This window comes from Schistocerca gregaria, chromosome 3 (assembly GCF_023897955.1).
Source record: "Schistocerca gregaria isolate iqSchGreg1 chromosome 3, iqSchGreg1.2, whole genome shotgun sequence".
Taxonomy (NCBI): domain Eukaryota; kingdom Metazoa; phylum Arthropoda; class Insecta; order Orthoptera; family Acrididae; genus Schistocerca; species Schistocerca gregaria.
In genome coordinates this window covers 416,932,763-416,954,030 of record NC_064922.1, presented here as the reverse complement: position 1 = coordinate 416,954,030, position 21,268 = coordinate 416,932,763, and the positions used below count along the sequence as shown (strand labels likewise).

Here is a 21,268-nt window from a genome sequence, read left to right as displayed (position 1 = left end):
GATGCTCCCTGAAAAAGAATAAAATCATCGACTTGTCCACTCTTACCACATAACATGTACATTTTGATACCCCACAGAGAAGGCTTTCCCTTCACATACTGCTTTACTGACAGCTTCCCTGTGAATGGGATCATCGCCTCATCAACAGCAAGCTCTTCCTCCACAGATAACTCCAGACATTGTTACGGATGGCAGTATATATAGGCCGAATTTTACAGAACTTGTCTTTATTGTCTGCTGGTATAGCCATATTGTTAACAAGATGTAAATTTTTTCCGAGTTGCAAGAATCTATTCCTGGGCATGTTGTCCAAGAATAATTGCATTTTCGATGTTGTGTCCCAATACATTCGGACTCTAGGAAATTTTAGAGTTCCCATAATTATATGAAGCCCAAACAAGATTTGGAGTTCCGCTGGTGTAGTTTGTTTGAAATTGCTAATTGTTCCGCTCTGCAAGGCATATAGGTTTGTCATATCAGCTATAGTACTGAAAAGATCATTGGTGATGTACTTGCTGAAATAAGTTGAAGGAGAAAGAATTTCCTGTTCTTCGATACATTGTTCCCATTCGTAATATGAATCCAGTATAGAGAGAGGACGATGACGCCACTTGATGTCCTTTTTTTCTGACAAAATGTATTTTACATCACTGAGCCCATTGTTGGTAAGTGTATCACTGTCTTGAATATCACTATCGTTGTTATCATTGTCACTGCACACACCACTTTCATTATTTGCAGTTGACTCATCATTGGTTTCTCCCCTGTTTATTTTGTCAGCCTCCACTCTCACTTCCTTCTCTCTTGAAGTGCAGTAGGATTCTACATCAGGAAATGATTCTTCATCTGATGATAAATCGAAATCTGACACCTCTCCATTCAGCAGCATCTCTAAAATGGCATCTCCATCTCGCTCAATGTTGAAATACCGTTTCTTCGTTATGATGAACAGAACTGAAATATCACAAATAATAATTTATAGTAGACCTAACGACATTGTCATCAACTGGAGCTTCAATGCTATGTCTATTTTCCTAATTGTTGCTCATAACAATACCTAGTAATACAACATACTTCATATGTTTTGAATAAATCCTGGTAAGAACTCATACAAACGTCAGGATAAACAAACTGTTCCAACAAGCACTTCTTGTGAAGGAAACACAAGATATTCAAAGTTATGTAAAACATTGTTCTTGAGACCTCGTGACTACAATTGTGCACACAGAAAAATATCGCTTCTTTTTGTTGACTAAAACAAATTATTTTGAAATATTGATTGTTGTAATAAATAAATCGAATATTCTACAATGTTCATGCAAAACAACTATACTGGTACTTAACTATACTGTGGGTTATAGCTTATCAAAGACTACAAGGTACTTTCAAGGTCACAAACTGCTCTGCACTGCTACATTAATCTGTTGATACGTTTATGGCGCTGCACAATAGATGGCAGCACTTAAGCATGGTGAAAAGCATGAACATTCACAAATGTGTACATCAGCTCCCAATTGAGGAAAAATATTTCTATTGCAGTTAAGACGACGTGAAAATTAATGTACACAATTGTAACCATAGGGTCTGAAAGGGTTAAAGAGACCTTTGCAGAAAAGAGAACCACCAGTATGAATATCAAGAGCACAGATAAACCATTCCTAAGCAAAGAAGGGAAAGCGGAAAGGTGGAAGGAGGTGTGCTTGACGACAACATTACTGAAATGGAAGAGGACATAGAAAAAGATGAAATGGGTGATATGATACTGTGTGGAGAATCTGACAGAGCACTGAAAGAGCAAAGTCAAAAAAAGGCGCCGGGAGTAGACAACATTCCATTAGAACTACTAATAGCCTTGGGAGCCAGCCACGCCAAGACTCTACCATCTGGTGAGCAAGATGTTTGAGGTAGATTAAATACCCTCAGATTACAAGAAGAATACAATAATTAGAGGAGGAAAGTTGCTACTCACCATACAGTGGAGATGCTGTGTTGCAACAGGCCTGAGACTGCAGACGTGTGTGCAAGTTGTGTTTGCATGTGTTTGTCTATTGCCACAAAGGCCTTAATGACCGAAAGCTACAATTTTGTGAACCTTTTTGTTGTGCCTATCGCGACCCAGCATCTCTGCTATATGGTGAGTAGCAACTTTTTTCTCTAATATTGTTACACATTCCATCCTGGACTTTCCATTGCTTGAGAATATAATTATTCCAATCCCTAAGAAAGCGGGTGTCGACAGGTGTGAAAACTGCCAAACTATCATTGTAATAAGTCATGGCTGCAAAATACTAACATGAATTCTTTACAGACAAATCGAAAAACTGGTAGAATCCAACCTCGGGGAAGATCAGTTTGGATTTTGTAGAAATGTTGGGACATGCAGGGCAATACTGACCTTCGAATTATCTTAGAAGATAGATTAAGGAAAGGCAAACCTACATTTCTGGCATTTGTAGTCATACAGGAAACTTTTGACAATGTCGAATGGAATACTTTCTTTCAAATTCTGAAGGTTACAGGGGTAAAATACAGGGAGGGAAAGGCTGTTTACAATTTGTACAGAAACGAGATAGCAGTTATAAGAATCGAGGGGCACGAAAGAGAAGCAGTGATTGCAAAGGGAGTGAGACAAAGTTGTAGCCTATCCTCGATGTTATTCAAACTGTATATTGAGCAAGCAGTGAAGGAAACAAAAGAAAAATTTGGAGTAGGCATTAAAGTCCATGGAGAAGAAATAAAAGCTTTGTAGGACCTGGAAGAGCAGCTGAATGGAATGGACAGTGTCTTGAAAGAAGGATATAAGATGAACGTCAACTAAAGCAAAATGAGGACAATGGAATGTAGTCAAATTAAATCAGGTGATACTGGGGGAATTATATTAGGAAATGAGACACTTAAAGTCTTAGATTACTTTTTTCTATTTGGGGAGCAAAATAACTGATGATGGTCGAAGAAGAGAGGATTAAAAATGTAGACTGGATCTGGCAAGTAAAGTGTTTCTGAAGAAGAGAAATTTGTTAACATTGAGTAGAGATTAAAGTGTCGCAAAGTCTTTTCTGAAAGTATTTGTATGGAGTGTAGCCATGTATGGAAGTGAAACATGGATGATAAACAGTGTAGACAAGAAGAGAATAGAAGCTTTCGTAATGTGGTGCTACTGAAGAATGCTGAAGATTAGAGATGGGCAGATCGTGTAAGTAATGAGGAGCTGCTGAATAGAATTAGGGAAAAAGAGGAATTTGTGAAACAACCTGACTAAAAGAAGGGATCAGTTGGTAGGACACGTTCTGAGGCATCAAGGGATTATCAGTTACGTACTGGAGGGAAGCGTGGAGGATAAAAGTCATAGAGGGAGACAAAGATGTGAATACACTAAGCAGATTCAGAGAAATGTAGGTTGAAGTAGGTACTGGGAGATGAAGAAGCCTGCAAAAGATAGAATAGCATGGAGAGCTGCATCAAACCAGTCTCTGGTCTGAAGACAATGACAACCACCCCATGAAATACTGTGAAGAGTCTTGGAACTTAACATAGGGCATTGTCGTGAAATCTCTCTCTCCTCTTCTTGCTCAGATAATATATGAAAACCGTTAACTATAATAAGGTGAAAGAGGAGGTGGGATGTCATTGGACATTGTCCAGATGCACCAGGTTATGGCAAATGACTGGCTAACATTCCTTGTGGTTAGGAAATATAACTGACTGCTGAACTGGACTGGGAGTGAGATGAAGCTGACTTGGGAGACAACTAAAGAGAGATTTAAATCTAGCAGTGCATAAAAAAGTTAACAATTAGGCAGTTCGTTATGATTATCACGGGCATACAAATATGATAACTGCAGTTCGTGGCTGTTTTGTTTCTTCCATACATTAGGGTTTCTGGTGAACATTTCTCACACATGCTTAATTATCTCCGGTTGTGATACCAATGGCCACGTGAGTTTTTCACAAAGTGCAAACAATCAGTCTCACTAATTTTGTTGCAGCCATCAATTGTTCTCCCTATCAGAGCTTTTTACATGTTATATGAAATAAGAACTATGTTGAATCATCACAAGCAATTCACATTTAACAGATACAAGATCAAAAAATGTAAGTATCGTTTCTTTGTCTGCCATGTTTACTGTCTTTGGTGAACTCTGCTACTGTGCCACTAAGAAATAATGAATAAGTTTTGAGTCAATCTGTTTGCTAATGAATGACCCTTTTGCCTTGTCTTGCAATGGTAACACAATTGAAACTCTGGACATACTTACAGAAACCTGCATTATCTAGTGTCTTACCTTATTTTATTTTCATTTAGTATCTCTTCAACTATCAGCTAACTGATATGACACTTGCATTAATACTTTATAAATAACAGGTTGTACCATACCTTCTTCTTCTTCATCAGCATCCATGATATCAGCACAACAAATCGAATAACATATTAAACTGAGGAATCCCAAAGGGAGACCAAACAGCACAGCTGTCAGAACAGGATTTCCCTGCCACATTTCTGCTAAAGATGTCCTTGCTTCAAAGTAAGTACGATACATCCTGACAACCAGTGTATTTCCTCCATAAGCCTACAAACAAATAAGTTAATCATTTTTATTCATCACTACAACATTTACTTGAACTACTGACATTCCACAACTTCAAATAGACATAAGCAATTTATGTACAAAGAAATTCCAGCTCACTAAAAAAAAAGTTCTGAGAAAGCAGAGGGCTCACCTTTGATCAAGTGGCTAGTGTGGATAGATAGTTTATAGAATTATAAGAATATAATTCTTGGAGAGTGATGTTACAATCATTGCTGTCAATAAAAAGATAAAATTATCTCCAGCCAAAAGGCTGGTTGAAACACTGTAGTGATTTACAAGGCATTGTCCTACTGAACATGGTAGGCCTTCATTTGAACTGTAAAACATCACATTTTTCACATATACAATTCATACATCAAGAAGTGACAAAATCCTGGGACTGTCCAAGTTTTGAAGCCTTTTGAAATAGCTTAAAGCTCTAAACCAAGAACATTTATGCTCACAAATTACAAGATAGTCCAAATTCAACATTTCTGGAAAAAACAGAGTGTGACATTTTTCTAGTCCCAGTTATTAAGTATGTAAGGAAATTGCATTTAGTTACAATTCAAAAGACCAGCAGCGTTTTTCATAACATTTCTTTCAATCTATGTAAACACAACACTGTATAATGGTTCAACATGCCCAACAAGGGGTTGGAAGTTAAAGTATGTAACATGTACTTTCCATGGCAAGTGTCTAGAATTAAGAAAAAAAATAAAAGAACAGCAATGTTCTTGATGACAGAGAAACTGAATTTAGGTACAACTGCTCCAACAAGAATCAGTAAACATTCCATTATCACCATCACAGAACTGCGGCATGCTATGATTGAGCCCACTTGATTTTATGTTTGTAACGTATCTAAAAAACAAGTCGAGCTGCCATGCATTTGGCTGAAAAAGCAGTAGAAGCATTTACATTACCATAAAAAAAAGAGATTATAGTGATTTTAGTATCACACCACTGCCTACACCACTGCCACCACCACCACCACCACCACCACCACCACCACCACCACCACCTCGACTATCATGAATCTGATACAATAACCTATCATAAAGAAGGAATATAAAGAAGTAGCACACTGAAAATCACATTCAACACAGCACACCCTCTCAGAGCTTTAATATCCAAGCACAGAATATTTCCAACACAAAAATTTTAAGACTAGGTCTATACCAACAGGAACTGTGTCACTGAAGATGACTGTGTCACTAAAGATGACTGTCACTGAAGATGACTTAATGATTTCCACTTCTTTTTGTGAAGTAAAATACAATAATTTGGATATGACAGGACTAAATTATGAAAACTTTCTTCGAATGCAGTGGAAGAATAACTAGACTATGGGTACATAGTGCCAAAGACTTTGGAAAGCATCACTGGTAAGTGAATTCATGGTTTGAATAAGTTATGGAAGGACATGTAATAAATTATTTATGCAGTCATGAGTGAATGACTGTACAACAACAAATGAACACAGAGTAACAGTTATACAGTTACAAAGAATATCCTTGAACATATTTTAGTGTGGGTCTCGTACCATCTTAAGCTCATATGTCTACATAACCATGCTCTGATCAACATATGGCCAAATGGCCTATCTTATGCATACACCTTCTTAATAATTTCAAATTACTACTGTCTGTAACACTCACTTGCATATATTCATTCGTCTAATTTCTGGTAAGTTCCTGAGGGATCAAAATGCTGAGGTCAATGGTTCCTAGGCTGACACACTACTTAATCTAACTTAAGTTAACAACACACACATCTATGCCCGAGTGATGAATCAAACATCCGACGGGGGGAGCTGTGTGAACCATGACAAGGCGCCTCAGACTGCACAGCTACCCCATGCGGCTATTCATTTGTCTATAATAAGTCCCACCATTAAGGAGAATCTTAAAGATGAAGTGAGAGTGAAAGTATAAATTAACTGCATGGAATAGCTATTAAAAGCTGCATTAAGAATTAACTAATACAAACCACAAATATATATTAAACTTAAGTTTAATAAAGAAAAATTAATATGAAAGCAGCTAATTTGAACAGCTGTTGCTTCCATAGTTACATCAGACAGCTATTACCCTATTATTATCTTAATGCCTGCATGACAACATTGATATTTATCATAAAACTATCTTTAGGCTACTTGTCAGGTGACTAACATAAATCTTCTAATTCTTAAAACTAAATATTCAGATAATTTGCAAAATGTTCATATGTGATTTTTTAAAAGTTCTTTTGAATTTACAGGGCTTTTCAATTCCTTGTTTTATGTCAGATGGAAATTTATTGAGAACTGTCTCTCCAGACTACAGAAGTGCGAAAGTTGACACAAATTATTTTTCTGTCTTGAATGTCTAAATTACAGTTCTACTGAAAATTATTTTTCTTATCAACAAACACTGTTGAGGAGTAAATGGAAAGAATATGTCAGAATCCTATGATCCTTGAAGAGGCTCTAGAAGATACTTTACACAGTGGTCTTTTGCCTCACTTTTGTCCAGTCGATGCTTTATTTTCTGTAGTTGCTTAGATCTGGACGATATTTCTTCAGGACAATAGTAAGTGAAAGTATGCAGAATAAGCTTGTAACCTTGTCATCAAATCAACATAATGAGAGAGAGAGAGAGAGAGAGAGAGAGAGAGAGAGAGAGAGAGAGAGAGAGAGGGGGGGGGGGGGGAGAGGGGGGGGAGAGAGAGAGCAGGGGGAGAGACAGAGAGAGAGCAGGGGGAGAGACAGAGAGAGAGCAGGGGGAGAGGGGGGGGAGAGAGAGAGAGAGAGAGAGAGAGGGGGGGGGGGGAGGGAGAGAGGAGAGAGAGGGGGAAGAGAGAGAGGGGGGGCTATTTACAAGGAGAGGCTCCAAGGCTTTTCAGATCATGATGCACACATTTTAACTCTAAAAGATTTTTGTGCTGCAACACATATTAAATATAGTTATCAACTTTTTAGGAAAGCTGATCCAGTTGCTGTAGAGACCTTTGTAAACCTTATCAAGGAACAAGAGTGGCAAGATGTTTATAGTGCTGATACAGTAGACGATAAATATAATGCTTTCCTCAAGACTTTTCTCGTGCTCTTTGAAAGTTGCTTTCCGTTAGAATGTTCAAAACAGGGTACTAGCACAAACAGGCAGCCTGGGTGGCTGACTAGAGGGATAAGAATATCTTTTAGAACAAAGTGGCAATTATATCAAAAATCTAAAAACAGTCAAAATCTAAATGCAGCAGCCCATTACAAATAGTATTGCAAGGTGCTTAAAAATGTAATTAGGAAGGCAAAAAGTATGTAGTATGCAGATAGAATAGCTAAGTCTCAGGATAAAATTAAAACCATATGGTCAGTCGTAAAGGAAGTGGCTGGTCTGCAGAGACAGGTCGAGGATATAGAATCAGTGCGCAGTGGGAATGTCCGTGTTACTGATAAGTCGCATAAATGTGCAGTATTTAATAATCACTTTCTGAATATAGCAGGTGAACTAAATAGAAACCTAGTCCCAACAGGGAATCATATAGTGCTCCTAGAAAAAAGTGTTCCATGACTGTTACCTGAAATGCTCCCCCATGATACTGACAAGAGGGAGATTAAGTTTATAATTGAATCATTAAAGACCAAGAACTCTCATGATGGGGTATCTAGCAGAATACTGAAGTATTGTTCTATGTATGTTAGCCCAGTACTTAGCCATATCTGTAACTTTTCCTTCAGGAGTGGTCAGTTTCCTGGCCAATTTAAGTACTCGGTAGTGAAGCCACTTTATAAAAAAGGGAGACAGGGATGAAGTTAACAATTTTAGACCCATTTCTATGCCATCGGTGTTTGCTAAAGTTATCGTGAAGGTTGTATATACAAGGTTACTGGAGCATTTAAATTCACATAATTTGCTATCAAATGTACAGTTTGGTTTTAGAAATGGTTTAACAAATGAGAATGCTATATTCTCTTTTCTCTGTGAGGTTTTGGATGGATTAAATAAAAGGTTGCAAATGCTAGGCGTTTTCTTTGCTTTACCGAAGGCAATGACTGTGTTGACCTCAAAATATTACTGCAGAAGTTGGACCATTATGGAGTAAGGGGAGTAGCTTACAATTGGTTCACCTCCTACTTGAAGAACAGAAAGCAGAAGGTAATTCTACGCAATACTGAGAGTGGTAGTTCAGTCCCAATGGGGCACTGTTAAGTGGGGCGTTCCCCAAGGGTCGGTGCTGGGGCCACTGCCGTTTCTTATTTTTATAAATGATATGTCTTCTAATATTACAGGTGATTCAAAAATATTTCCGTTTGCTGATGACACCAGCTTGGTAATAAAGGATCTTGTGTGTAAAATTGAAACAGTATCAAATAATGTAGTTCTTGAAATAAGTTCGTGTCTTGTGGAAAATAATTTGATGCCCAATCACAGTAAGACTCTGTTTTTACAGTTTCTAACTCACAATTCAACAAGAACTGATATTTTGATCAAACAGAATGGGCATATTATAAGCGAGACGGAACAGTTCAAGTTCCTAGGCGTTTGAATAGATAGTAAGCTGTTGTGAAAAGCCCATGTTCAGGGTCTTGTTCAGAAACTAAATGCTGCTTTATTTACCATTAGAAAAGTATCTGAAATACGTGAACGTTCAACACGAAAAGTAGTCTACTTTGTGTATTTTCATACACTTATGTCATATGGTATTATTTTTTGGGGTAATTCTTCTGATTCAAAAAGGGTATTTTTGGCTCAAAAATGGGTTGTTCGAGCTATATGTGGTGTAAGTTCGAGAACCTCTTGTTGACCCCTATTCAATAGTCTGGGAATTCTGACATGGCTCTCACAGTATATATTTTCTTTAATATCGTTTGTTGTTAGCAATATTAGCTTATTCCCAAGAGTTAGCAGCTTTCACTCAGTTAATACTAGGCAGAAATCAAATCTGCATGTGGAATGCACTTCCTTGACTTTTGCGCAGAAAGGAATGCAGTATTCTGCTGCATCCATTTTCAATAAGCTACCACAAGAACTCAAAAATCTTAGCAGTACCCCAAACACTTTTAAGTCTAAACTGAAGAGATTCCTCATGGCTCACTCCTCCTATTCTGTCGAGGAGCTCCTGGAAGAGCTGAAAAATTAAGCAAATTCCAGTGTTACAGTGTTGATTTTCTTTATTTAAACTTACGACTTGTTGCCTGAATATGTTTCTTGTATTTCATTTTATCTGTTTCTACTATTGTGTTATAATTTCATGTACTGACTCGTTCCATGACTATGGAGACGTCTCGTTAATTTGGTACCACGGAACAATAAAAAAAAAGAATAATAATAAAATATAAAAAAACCTGCTTGCGCCACCTACCATCTACTGATGGAGAAACTGTCTGTCTTCTAACATGATCACATCACAGAGTGCTGCCAGCATGGAACTTCAATGCGTAAGTCAGCAACAGGGCTTCTTGGGGTCCACGTTGCTGTTCAACACTCAGCTGCTGGTAAGTGTTGAAACTTACCAAGCATAGGGACAAGATCAACTGACCACAGGACAACTGACACCAGGTACATCACTTGTGGGTCACCCAGGGTCATCGAAGAATCAGGAGTAGGACTGATGACACTCCAGCAGACAGTGCAAGAATCACTTTGTGCTGGGCAACAGCCGCACCTTCCAGACAGCAACCTACCGCAGCAGCAAGATGCTGACATCATCGTCAGCAAGAATCCAACATGCAGCTGAATGAGCAACAGTGGCGTGAAAGAATGACAACTTTTAAATATTATGATTAAGTGAGTAAACTCTTAATATTTTACTAACATTGTACACACTTCACTGGTTCCCAACAGCTATCGTGATTTCATGCAGAGGTGCATGTGCTCAGCCCTCTGTAGTTCTTTGCCAAGACTTTTATTTGTGCAGTTCAATCCCGCGTCCAGCCATCCTGATTTAGGTTTTCCCTGATTTCCCTAAATCACTCCAGGCAAATGCCGGGATGGTTCCTCTGAAAGGGCACGGCCACTTCCTTCCCCATCCTTCCCTAATCCGATGAGACTGATGACCTCGCTGTCTGGTCTCCTTCCCCAAACAACCCCCAACCCAACTTTTATTTGTGAAATCATTGTTCCTTTTCAAAAGCAAGACAGAGTGTACCTTAACAAGTTCTGGTGGGAGTCAATATTTCTAGATGACTTTGTCGAAAGTTGCTAACAATACTGGGAAAGTGAAATATATGTTTAATTATCCATGCTTTACTTTTCACAGTTTCTGTAAATAGGTGTCACTTCACTTTAAGTCAGTTAGGAACTCACTCTCAAACCATTTACTGATTACAGAAATGGATCAAACATAGCTCTATAAAGAGACTAAAATGTAGTAATAATCTGTTCTAAACACCATGATTTCAAGAAGAATTTCCACTTTTTACTGACTGATTTTTGTAATTTTCTTTTTTCTCCCATGGTACATTTATGTTGCTTTCATAGTCTTCAAATTTTACAGATTTATATCAGACATAAAACAATTGAAAATCCAGGGTCAGACAATTATTTAATGAGGCTCTATACACCACTGGTCACTCAACACTGTAAGCCTATTAACTGAAATATCTCAAAACTAGTTTTCAGCAATTAGAGAATATCTGATTCATGAAGACATCTTGACCTCTCGGTATACTCAGTGATTAATATCCACATATAAGATACTCATTATCAGACAATAACATTTTGTGTTTCAATCAACACCACTATTTATACATTCAATGGCCACATCTTAAGAGTCTTAAATTATGAAGTATCACCGACTGTGAGCTACGACGACTAAATGAATACGTCTGATTTTGTGAAGCATAATACTCTATTAGAGAAATAACATTTTTATGAAATACATGCTTAGCATATTGCCATTTTAGTTCTCAAGAAATAAACAAGATATGAAAAGTTACTGCAGCTTTTTATGTAATTCACACAAAGATGTCACACCATCTACATGAGGGGAAATTATAACAGACATACAGCAGGGTTCTATAATGGTGTAACTATTGTTTGCACTATATGTTAATCATCTACCATTTTATTTGGAAAGAGAAGCAAAATTAGTAGTTTTCAAGTGTGGTCCAAGCATTGCTGTCAATGCAAGTAAGGATGCATTGATAGAGACAACAGTAAGTTACATTTTTAAAAATGTTTTATATAGTTAGCACAAATAGACTAATACAGATTTTTTTAAAAGACTCTCATCTGATTTTATACTGATAAAAATATCGCATCTGCAATTAACTGAAAAAAAAAAGAGCCAAAAATTCTAAAATCTTGTGTTTGAACATTGATGAGAAAAAGGACATTATAAGAATAATTTAACTTAACAGACAGTGAAATTAATAAGTTAAAATATTTTGTTTAATGTCATTTATATAATATATGATGATAATTTTGGGGACAACTCATTTAACCTAACAGTATTTGTTGTGGAAAAAATATAATTATGCATGGAGATCAGACACGTAAATCTTGTAGGCATGTTTAAAGTATTAGGAATATTAATTGTAGTTACAGAGTATATTTTTTTACTCCTGAACTTTGTAAACAATTCATCCAAGTTTGTGACTAAGAGAGATTTACAAATACAAGACTAGGAAGAATATTTATCCATTCTATCACCTAGCGAATCTGACTTTAATACACAACCATCCAACATCCCTGTAGATATAAAAATATCTTAAGGAGAGAACAAATGCTTTCAAATGCCAGTAACGGAGTTGGTATGGTCTCTTAAATGCAATACAAACCATGAATGAAAAGTATCCTACTAACATGTAAGCATGCTTTTATAAATTATACTGCATGACTTCTGGTAATGCATTAATAGTAAAGTGTGAATCCCTGGAGGGAAGACAATGTTCTTTTCATGAGGCAACAACTGAGAAAATTTAGAGAATTGGAATTTGAAGCTGGCTAAAGCCAACATTAAACATTTCACATAAGGATCATGAAGATAAGGTAAGAAAAATTAGAGCCTGTGTGGAGGCATATAGACATTTGTTTTTCCTACATTCTGTTTGCAAATGGAACAAGAAAGGAAACAGCAAGTAGTGGTACAAGGTACCATCTGCCACACACCGTACAGTGGCTTGTGAAGTATGTATATACACTGATGGACAAAGAAGAAGAAAAAATCTTAACACCTAAAAGGATTTGTGCAACATATACAAAAGTTGGTAGGCATATTTCTATATCTGAAAGATGATGGCTTTTCAGATTTTGCACCAGTCACATAAGAGTGAGGATGCAAATCAGGTTTGCTTTAAACACACACTGTAATGGTTGTGAGAGTTAGTTACCTCTGAGATGGGATGTGATGAGATGATAGTAGTCAAGAATGAGTTTAAGGTGACAAAGACATCATCAACACTTCACTGAGTTTGATCCAGGTCATGTAATAGGGCTACGAGAAGCTGGATGTTTCTTCCATGATACTGCAGAAAGACTTGGTATGAATGTAGCCACTGTACATGATTGCTGGCAGCGATGGTCATGACAATGCACAGTCGCAAGAAGACCAGGCTCCAGGAGTTGGAAGGAGTCGAGTTGAGGCCTGTGACTGTCTGTATGCTGGAACCTATGCCTGGAGTTATGGTCTTGGTTTCAATTTCATATGACAGCAGGAGCACTCTTGTGGTTACCTCACACATCCTGACTGCAAAACTGTATGTCAGTCTGGTGATTCAACTTCTTGTGCTGCCATTCATGAACAGCATTCCAGGGAGTGTTTTCCAACAGGATAACACTTGCCCACATACGTCCATTGTAACCCAGAGTGTTGACATGTTGCCTTGACCTGCTCAATCACCAGATCTGCCTTCAACTGAGCACATATGGGACATCATTGGACGACAGCCCCAGCCTCGTCCACAAACAGCATTAAACAAACTTCCCTATATTGACTGACCTAGTGCAAAAAGCATGGAACTCCATCCCACAAACTGACGTCTGACACCTGTGCAAAGCAATGCAAGCACATTGGCATGCTTGTGTTCAACATTCTGCCAGTTACACTGGTTATTAACGTACCAGAATTTCAAATTTGCAATGACTTAACCTGTGATCTTTCAATGTTTATCAGTTAGATTTGTTACCCAGACAAATGTATTCCCAAAATTTCATATCTCTACAGTAATTATCTTTTGGTGTTGTGAGTTTTATTCCTTCAGTGTAGATGTAGTAGTATCATGTTTCAGGTACGCAAAAGAAGTCCTCTTTCTGCAAAGAATTATCTTTTCCAGTTGTAGGTAGCCACTATTATCATTCTGCTACAACCATTTCCCAACATATATGTCATATGCACTAGCATACGCAAAATACTAATTTCAGCTCTAACCTTCAAAAATAATCTCATTTGTATTTAACAAACTCTTTGTTGTCTTACTTGTCTCCTATCCTGTACACGTCATTTCCACCAGGTATCATCCCCTGAAAGTTACAACTATATGTTCTAATTTACAAACCAAACAATCACACAGGAGAATGCGCTCTTTTACAAATTTAAGGTAAAAAAGAAATAATGTATTCAATGTATAGAAAATGTGTGTGTGTGCTTAGAACAAAATAAATAAATATGGTAATCATTAACTTTAACAAAAGAAGAAAGCTCTACTGATAACTTATATACGTACTGGAGCTGACTGGTTATGTATCCGTTCTAAAAAAGCAGTAACGGATGCAATAGTCATCTGGCGTGGCTCTTCTTCAGGAATGTGGTGATGGTTTGTAGTAGAATTAATAACCAACAAATGTGGGAGAGGTAGTACTGACATTGCAATTGAATTGGCCAGTTCAGGACTACCAATCCAGCCGAACTGAAAATATCTGAAATCAATTTACAGCAAAGCTAATTTAATGAAAATTAATGATAAAAAACAGGCGGGAAGTGAGAAGGAGGAGGAGAATATTTTATTATTTTGGCATCTGAGCAGGACTCATACAGCCATCAATACGCATGTAAGGTTGAAAACATGGTTTGAATACATAACACATAATCAAAAATAAAATTACATTAGAAATATATTAAAAATAGACCTGTTCTTTCGAGGCATATAAAAGACAATGTATTCTCAAGTCTTTCAAGCAAAGCACTATGGTGACATGTCAGCAAAAGCAGCCAGAAGTTGAAGGAGATGCCTTGCAGTATTTTATCTGTTTGTGCTGCCAATAAATGTGAGACTGATGTCCTGTCCTTCATCACAGTCACATAACAGGGATGCAATGGGGACCATCGGCTTTTCTTCTGTTAGAAGTTACGACTCGGCACTGGATTCATTTTGGTGTAATCTTTGCCTTTGTATTTGGTGGTCTGTGTACCAGTTCTCTCCAATTGTTACAATTTAAAGGATATGTAGCTGGTAATTCCACAGCCCCCCTTCATTCAGTCATAGACAACTACTTTGGCTAGCTTGTCTGCTGTTTCACTGCCAAGTACGTCACAGTGTGCTGTTACACAGCACATGGTAAATTTCTTATCCCTATTTCTTATCTGTAACATCAGAGTCATGATGTCAAATGGTATTGGATGGTTGTATGTTCCACCGTGCACATCTCTTAATAGTCCAGTGCTGACAACAAACTCAGAACCAAAGTGCTTCTCAGCATATTGAAAGGCTTGAAGAATGCCAAAAGATTAGCCTTCATTATCATGAGTTCCTTGAATTTCATTCCAATATGACAGCTGCAATCCCAGTAAGCACAACGACATTCCTCTTTATTCTTCAAAGCATCAGTAGATGGTCAAAACATGTATCGCCAAAATGCAATTATTTGAAAAGCTACAGAAAAAAAGGACAGGTCAATTACAACTTGTGCTTCCAATACACAGACACAGCTGTCTGCCTCAAAGCAGAATAATTCTTGTAAGCAAATGCTTCATTTGAGAAATGGGTGTCCATGTGAGGAGCAACAAGACGATGAAGACACTTAGTGATCCAGTGTCCGGACATACAACATGACTCCACTAAGGTACAGATGTCATAATATCTGATCTTACGTGAACAGTAACAGTGCGAATAAAACTTTCACATTTAGGTAGTCAAAACAAAGATGTAGTGGATGCTCATTTGCTTCAACTATAAGAGTGGTAGTCAGTGTTGACAGGCACAATCTAAACGCTTTGTGCTGGCATTTGTCTAATTGTCTTAGACACGTCCAGAGCTGACCCAAAACAATGATGAGCATAATCCATTAAGGACATACCGAAGTACAATACAGTCTATACAGTCGATTGCAATTTATGTAATTTTCTTCTGAAGCATGCCTTCTGTACAGTTTTGATGCTTCCCTTTTTTCCAGCAACGCATTATTGGATTCCTCGTCCATCAAACTGGTAATGTTTTTTTGTTTTTGGAACAAAGCGTTTGTTTTGTGGAACAGATACTGTTGCAGCTTCTTCGGTTAGTTTTTTAGTAAACTGCAGGAGCATCCATGCTAAAGTCCCAGAATTGGTATTGCTTACTGCAGCTTATAATGCACAGATAGTATTGGGAACAGAAAGCTGGTTGAAACCAGCTGTCAATGACAACGAAATCCTCAGTTCAGATTGGAAAGTTTATCATAGGATAAATTAGTTGCCAATGGTGGCGGTGTGTCCATTGCAGTAAAAAATTTTATAAAATCTACAGAGGTTACCACAGATTCCAAATGTGAATTGATCTGGGTGGAACTGAGTATCAAAGAATGGTCAAAAATGGTGATCGGATGCTTTCACAGACCACCTAGGTCAAGATCTGTAGTTCTAGAGTGCTTCAGACAGAAATTGCAGAACAACATTAGTAATTTTCCGGATCATGCCATAGTAATAGGGTGTGACATCAACTTGTCAGGTATAGACTGGGAGTGTTATGCCATCAAAACTGGTGCCAGAGACAGGGATTCGTGTGGCATTGCTGTGGATGTCTTGTCCGAAAATTACCTTGAGCAGATAGTTGGAGAACCAACTCATGAGGGCAACATCTTAGACCACCTGGCAACAAACAGACCTGAACTTATCAAATCAGTTAACATAGAGGAAGGTATCAGTGATCATAAGGCTGTGACAGCATCTATGATGACAAATCCTACAAGGAATGTTAAGAAAGGTAGGAAAACATAATTTCTCAGCAAGGGTGACAGGATAGAAATTTCAGAATACCTCAGCAGTCAGCATCAAATATTCGGTGATGAGGCAGAAGATGGGGAGAACAATTGTAAAAAATACAAAGGCACTGTTTAATATGCCCTAGACAAGTGCGTTCCAAGTAAGGTTTTAAGGGATGGGAAAGATCTACCATGGTTTAATAGTCATGTTAGAATAGGACTACATAAACAAAGAGCATTTCATATCAGATTCAGAAGAAGTAATAACCTAGCTGACAAACAAAAGCTGAACGAAGCAAAAATGAGCATAAGGAGGGCAATGAAAGAAGCGTTCAATGATTTTGAAAGCAAGACGTTGTCAACTGACCTGAGTCAAAATCCTAAGAGATTTTGGTTGTACATAAAATCAGTAAGTGGGTCAATTATCAGCTATTCATTCTCTCAGTGACCACACTGGCACTGAAACAGAAGATAACAGAGAAGGCTGAAAAACTGAATTCGGTCTTCTGAAGTTGTTTCACTGCAAAAGACGGTAACACTAACCTCCTTTTAATTGTCTTAGGAATGTTGAAATGGCACATATTGAGATAACTCATCATAGAATTTAAATTAAGCTACAATCGCTTAGTAGTGGAAAGGCATCAGGACCAGATGCACTGAAGCTCAAATAGTTATAGGCACAGAAAGCTGGCTAAAGCCGGAAATAAGTTCAGCCGAAATTTTCTCAAATGATCTAACAGTGTTCAAAAAGGATAGATTAAATAAACTGGCGATTGAGTATTTATTGCTGTTAGAAGTGGTTCACCTTGTAGTGAAATTGAAGTAGATAGTTCCTGTGAAATAGTGTGGGTAGAGGTTATACTTGACAATCAGACTAAACTATTACTTGGATCTTTTTACCGACCCCCGACTCAGAAGATGTAGTTGCTGAAGAGTTCAAAGAAAACTTTAGTCTCACTTCAAATAGGTACCTCACTCAAACTGGTGACTTCAATCTACACTAAATATGCTGGAAAAATTATATGTTTAAAGCCGGCGGCATAAAACATCATCTGAAATTGCGCACTGAATGCTTACTCAGAAAGTTGTTTTGAACAATTCGTTCATCAGCCCACTCTAAGTGTAAATGGTTGTGAAAGCATACTTGCCCTCATAGCAACAAATAATCCTGGACAAACAGGGAGTATCATGATGAATACAGAGATTAGTGACCACAAGGCAGTTGCTGGTAGGCTGAATACCGTAACACCTACAACCATCAAAAAGAAATGTGAAGTATATCTATTTAAAAAAGCTGATAAAAATGCTCTTAATGTCTTCTTAAGAGAGAGTCTCTAGTCTTTCCGATCTGATCACGCAAGTGTAAAAATGATGTGGAATAATTTCAAAGAGGTAGTATCGACAGTGACAGAGAGATATATACCACATAAATTAGTAAGTGATGGCACTGATCCCCCATAGTACACAAAAAGGGTCAGATTGCTGTTACAGACAATGGGAAAAAAAAAAAAAAAAAAAAAACATGCCAAATTTAAAAGAATGCAAAATCCCCAAGATTATCAAAGTTTTGCAGAAGTTTGAAATATAATGCGTACTTCAATGTTAGATGCTTTTAATAATTTCCACAATGAAACTACATCTCGAAATCTGGCAGAAAACCCAAATAGATTCTGGTCATACATAAAGCACACCAGTGGCAAGACACAATCAATACGTTCACTGCGCAACAAAAACAGTGAAGTCATTGATGTCAGTGCCACTAAAGCAGAGCTATAAAACAGTTTTCCAAAATTTCTTCACCCAAGAAGACAAAGTAAATATTTTTGAATTCAAATCATCAACAACAGCCAAGATGAGAAATATAGAAGGAAAGCAGCTTAAACCACTTAATAAAGGCAAGGTCTGGTCTAGATTGTATACCAGTCAGTTTCCTTTCAGAGTATGCTGACAAAATAGCTCCAAATTTAGCAATTATTTACAACCACTCGCTCACAGAAAGCTCCATACCTAAAGACTGGAAAATTGCTCAAGTCACTCCAATACCCAAAAAGGGAAATAGGAGTAATCTGCTGAATTACAGGCCCATATTACTAATGTTTAATGCAGTAGGGTTTTGGAACAATTACTGTGTTCGAACATGATTTATTGACACACAATCCGCACGGATTCAGAAAATATCGTTCTTGTGAAACACAATAGCTCTTATACTCATGAAGTAATGAATGCTATCGGCAGGGGATGTCAAACTGATTCCATATTTTTAGATTTCCAGAAGGGTTGACACCATTCCTCACAAGTGTCTTCTAACAGAACTGCATGCCTATGGAATATCGCCTCAGTTGTGTGACTGGATTCACGATTTCCTGTTGGAAAGGTCACAGTTCATAGTAATAGACAGAAAGTCACCAAGTAAAACAGAAGTAATATCTAACATTCCCCAAGGAAGTGTTATAGGCTTCTATTGTTTCTGATTTGTATTAATGTCATAGGAGTCAATCTGAGTAGCACCAAGTCTACTAAAGAGACTGCTTACACCATGCCTGTCCGCCCTGTTCTGGAGTATTGCTGTGCAGTGTGGGATCCGCATCACGTGGGACTGACAGATGGCATCGAAAAAGTTCAAAGAAGGGTGGCTCGTTTTGTACTATTGTGAAAAAGGGGAGATAGTCCCACTGACATGATAAATGAATTGGAGTGGCAAACAATAAAACAAAGTTGTTTTTTGCTGCGACGGGATCTTCTCATGAAATTTCAATCACCAGTTTTCTACTCCAATTGCAAAAACATTCTGTTGGCACCCACATACAGAGGGATTAATTATCATCAAGATAAGAGAAATCAGGGCTTGCACAGAAAAATTTAAGTGCTCGTTTTTCCCGCGTGCCGATCAAGAGTGGAACGGCAGAGAGACAGCTTGAAGGTGGTTCATTGAACCCTCTGCCAGGCACTTTATTGTGAATCACAGAGTAATCACGTAGATGTAGATACCCATAAGATTCTATAAAGATTATGCAAAAGAAGTTGCTTCCCTTATAGCAGTAATTTATCATAGATCGCTTGAGCAACAAAAGGTACCTAACAACTGGAAAAAATTGCAGGTCATTCTCGTTTTTAAGAAAGACCGTTAGGCAGATCCACACAATTTCAGACCTGTATCATTGATGTCAATCTGTTATAGGATTATGGAACATGTTTTATGTTCAAGGATTATGACATTTTTGGAAAATGAACATCTCCTCTACAAAAAAAACAACATGGATTTGGCAAACAGAGATCCTGCAAAACTCAGTTCACTCTGTTCCTCCATGAGATCCACAGAGCAGTGGATAACGGCACTCAGGTTGATGCCATGTTCCTTGATTTCAGTAAGGCATTTGACACCGTCGCGCATTGCCGTTTAACGAAAAAAGTATGAGCCTATGGAGTATCGGAGCACACTTGTGATTGGATTCACAACTTCCTTGCAGATAGAACTCAACAGGTCACTATTAATGGAACTAGATTGACAGATGTAAAGGTAATACCTGGACTATCACAAGGAAGTGTGATAGGACCACTGCTGTTTACAATATATATACACTCCTGGAAATGGAAAAAAGAACACATTGACACCGGTGTGTCAGACCCACCATACATGCTCCGGACACTGCGAGAGGGCTGTACAAGCAATGATCACACGCACGGCACAGCAGACACATCAGGAACCGCGGTGTTAGCCATCGAATGGCGCTAGCTGCGCAGCATTTGTGCACCGCCGCCGTCAGTGTCTGCCAGTTTGCCGTGGCATACGGAGCTCCATCGCAGTCTTTAACACTGGTAGCATGCCGCGACAGCGTGGACGTGAACCGTATGTGCAGTTGACGGACTTTGAGCGAGGGCGTATAGTGGGCATGCGGGAGGCCGGGTGGACGTACCGCCGAATTGCTCAACACGTGGGGCGTGAGGTCTCCACAGTACATCGATGTTGTCGCCAGTGGTCGGCGGAAGGTGCACGTGCCCGTCGACCTGGGACCGGACCACAGCGACGTACAGATGCATGCTAAGACCGTAGGATCCTACGCAGTGCCGTAGGGGACCGCACCGCCACTTCCCAGCAAATTAGGGACACTGTTGCTCCTGAGGTATCGGCGAGGACCATTCGCAACCGTCTCCATGAAGCTGGACAACGGTCCCGCACACTGTTAGGCCGTCTTCCGCTCACGCCCCAACATCGTGCAGCCCGCCTCCAGTGGTGTCGCGACAGGCGTGAATGGAGGGACGAATGGAGACGTGTCATCTTCAGCGATGAGAGTCGCTTCTGCCTTGGTGCCAATGATGGTCGTATGCGTGTTTGGCGCTGTGCAGGTGAGCGCCACAATCAGGACTGCATACGACCGAGGCACACAGGGCCAACACCCGGCATCATGGTGTGGGGAGCGATCTCCTACACTGGCCGTACACCTCTGGTGATCGTCGAGGGGACACTGAATAGTGCACGGTACATCCAAACCGTCATCGAACCCATCGTTCTACCATTCCTAGACCGGCAAGGGAACTTGCTGTCCCAACAGGACAATGCACGTCCGCATGTATCCCGTGCCACCCAACGTGCTCTAGAAGGTGTAA

General features: G+C 38.7%; 1 protein-coding gene across 2 annotated transcripts in view; it reads right to left on the bottom strand.

The window, feature by feature from the left end:
- The window catches only part of LOC126354335 (protein disulfide-isomerase TMX3), a 168,098-nt gene that overhangs the window by 10,533 nt on the left and 136,297 nt on the right, over positions 1 to 21,268 (bottom strand). For both annotated transcript variants that reach the window (XM_050003900.1, XM_050003901.1), the window contains exons 9-10: positions 14,215 to 14,407; positions 4,376 to 4,568 (exon numbers count right to left, since the gene is read on the bottom strand). In XM_050003900.1, the coding sequence (XP_049859857.1) occupies positions 4,376 to 4,568; positions 14,215 to 14,407 (386 nt within the window). The remainder of the gene's footprint in view (positions 1 to 4,375; positions 4,569 to 14,214; positions 14,408 to 21,268) is intronic.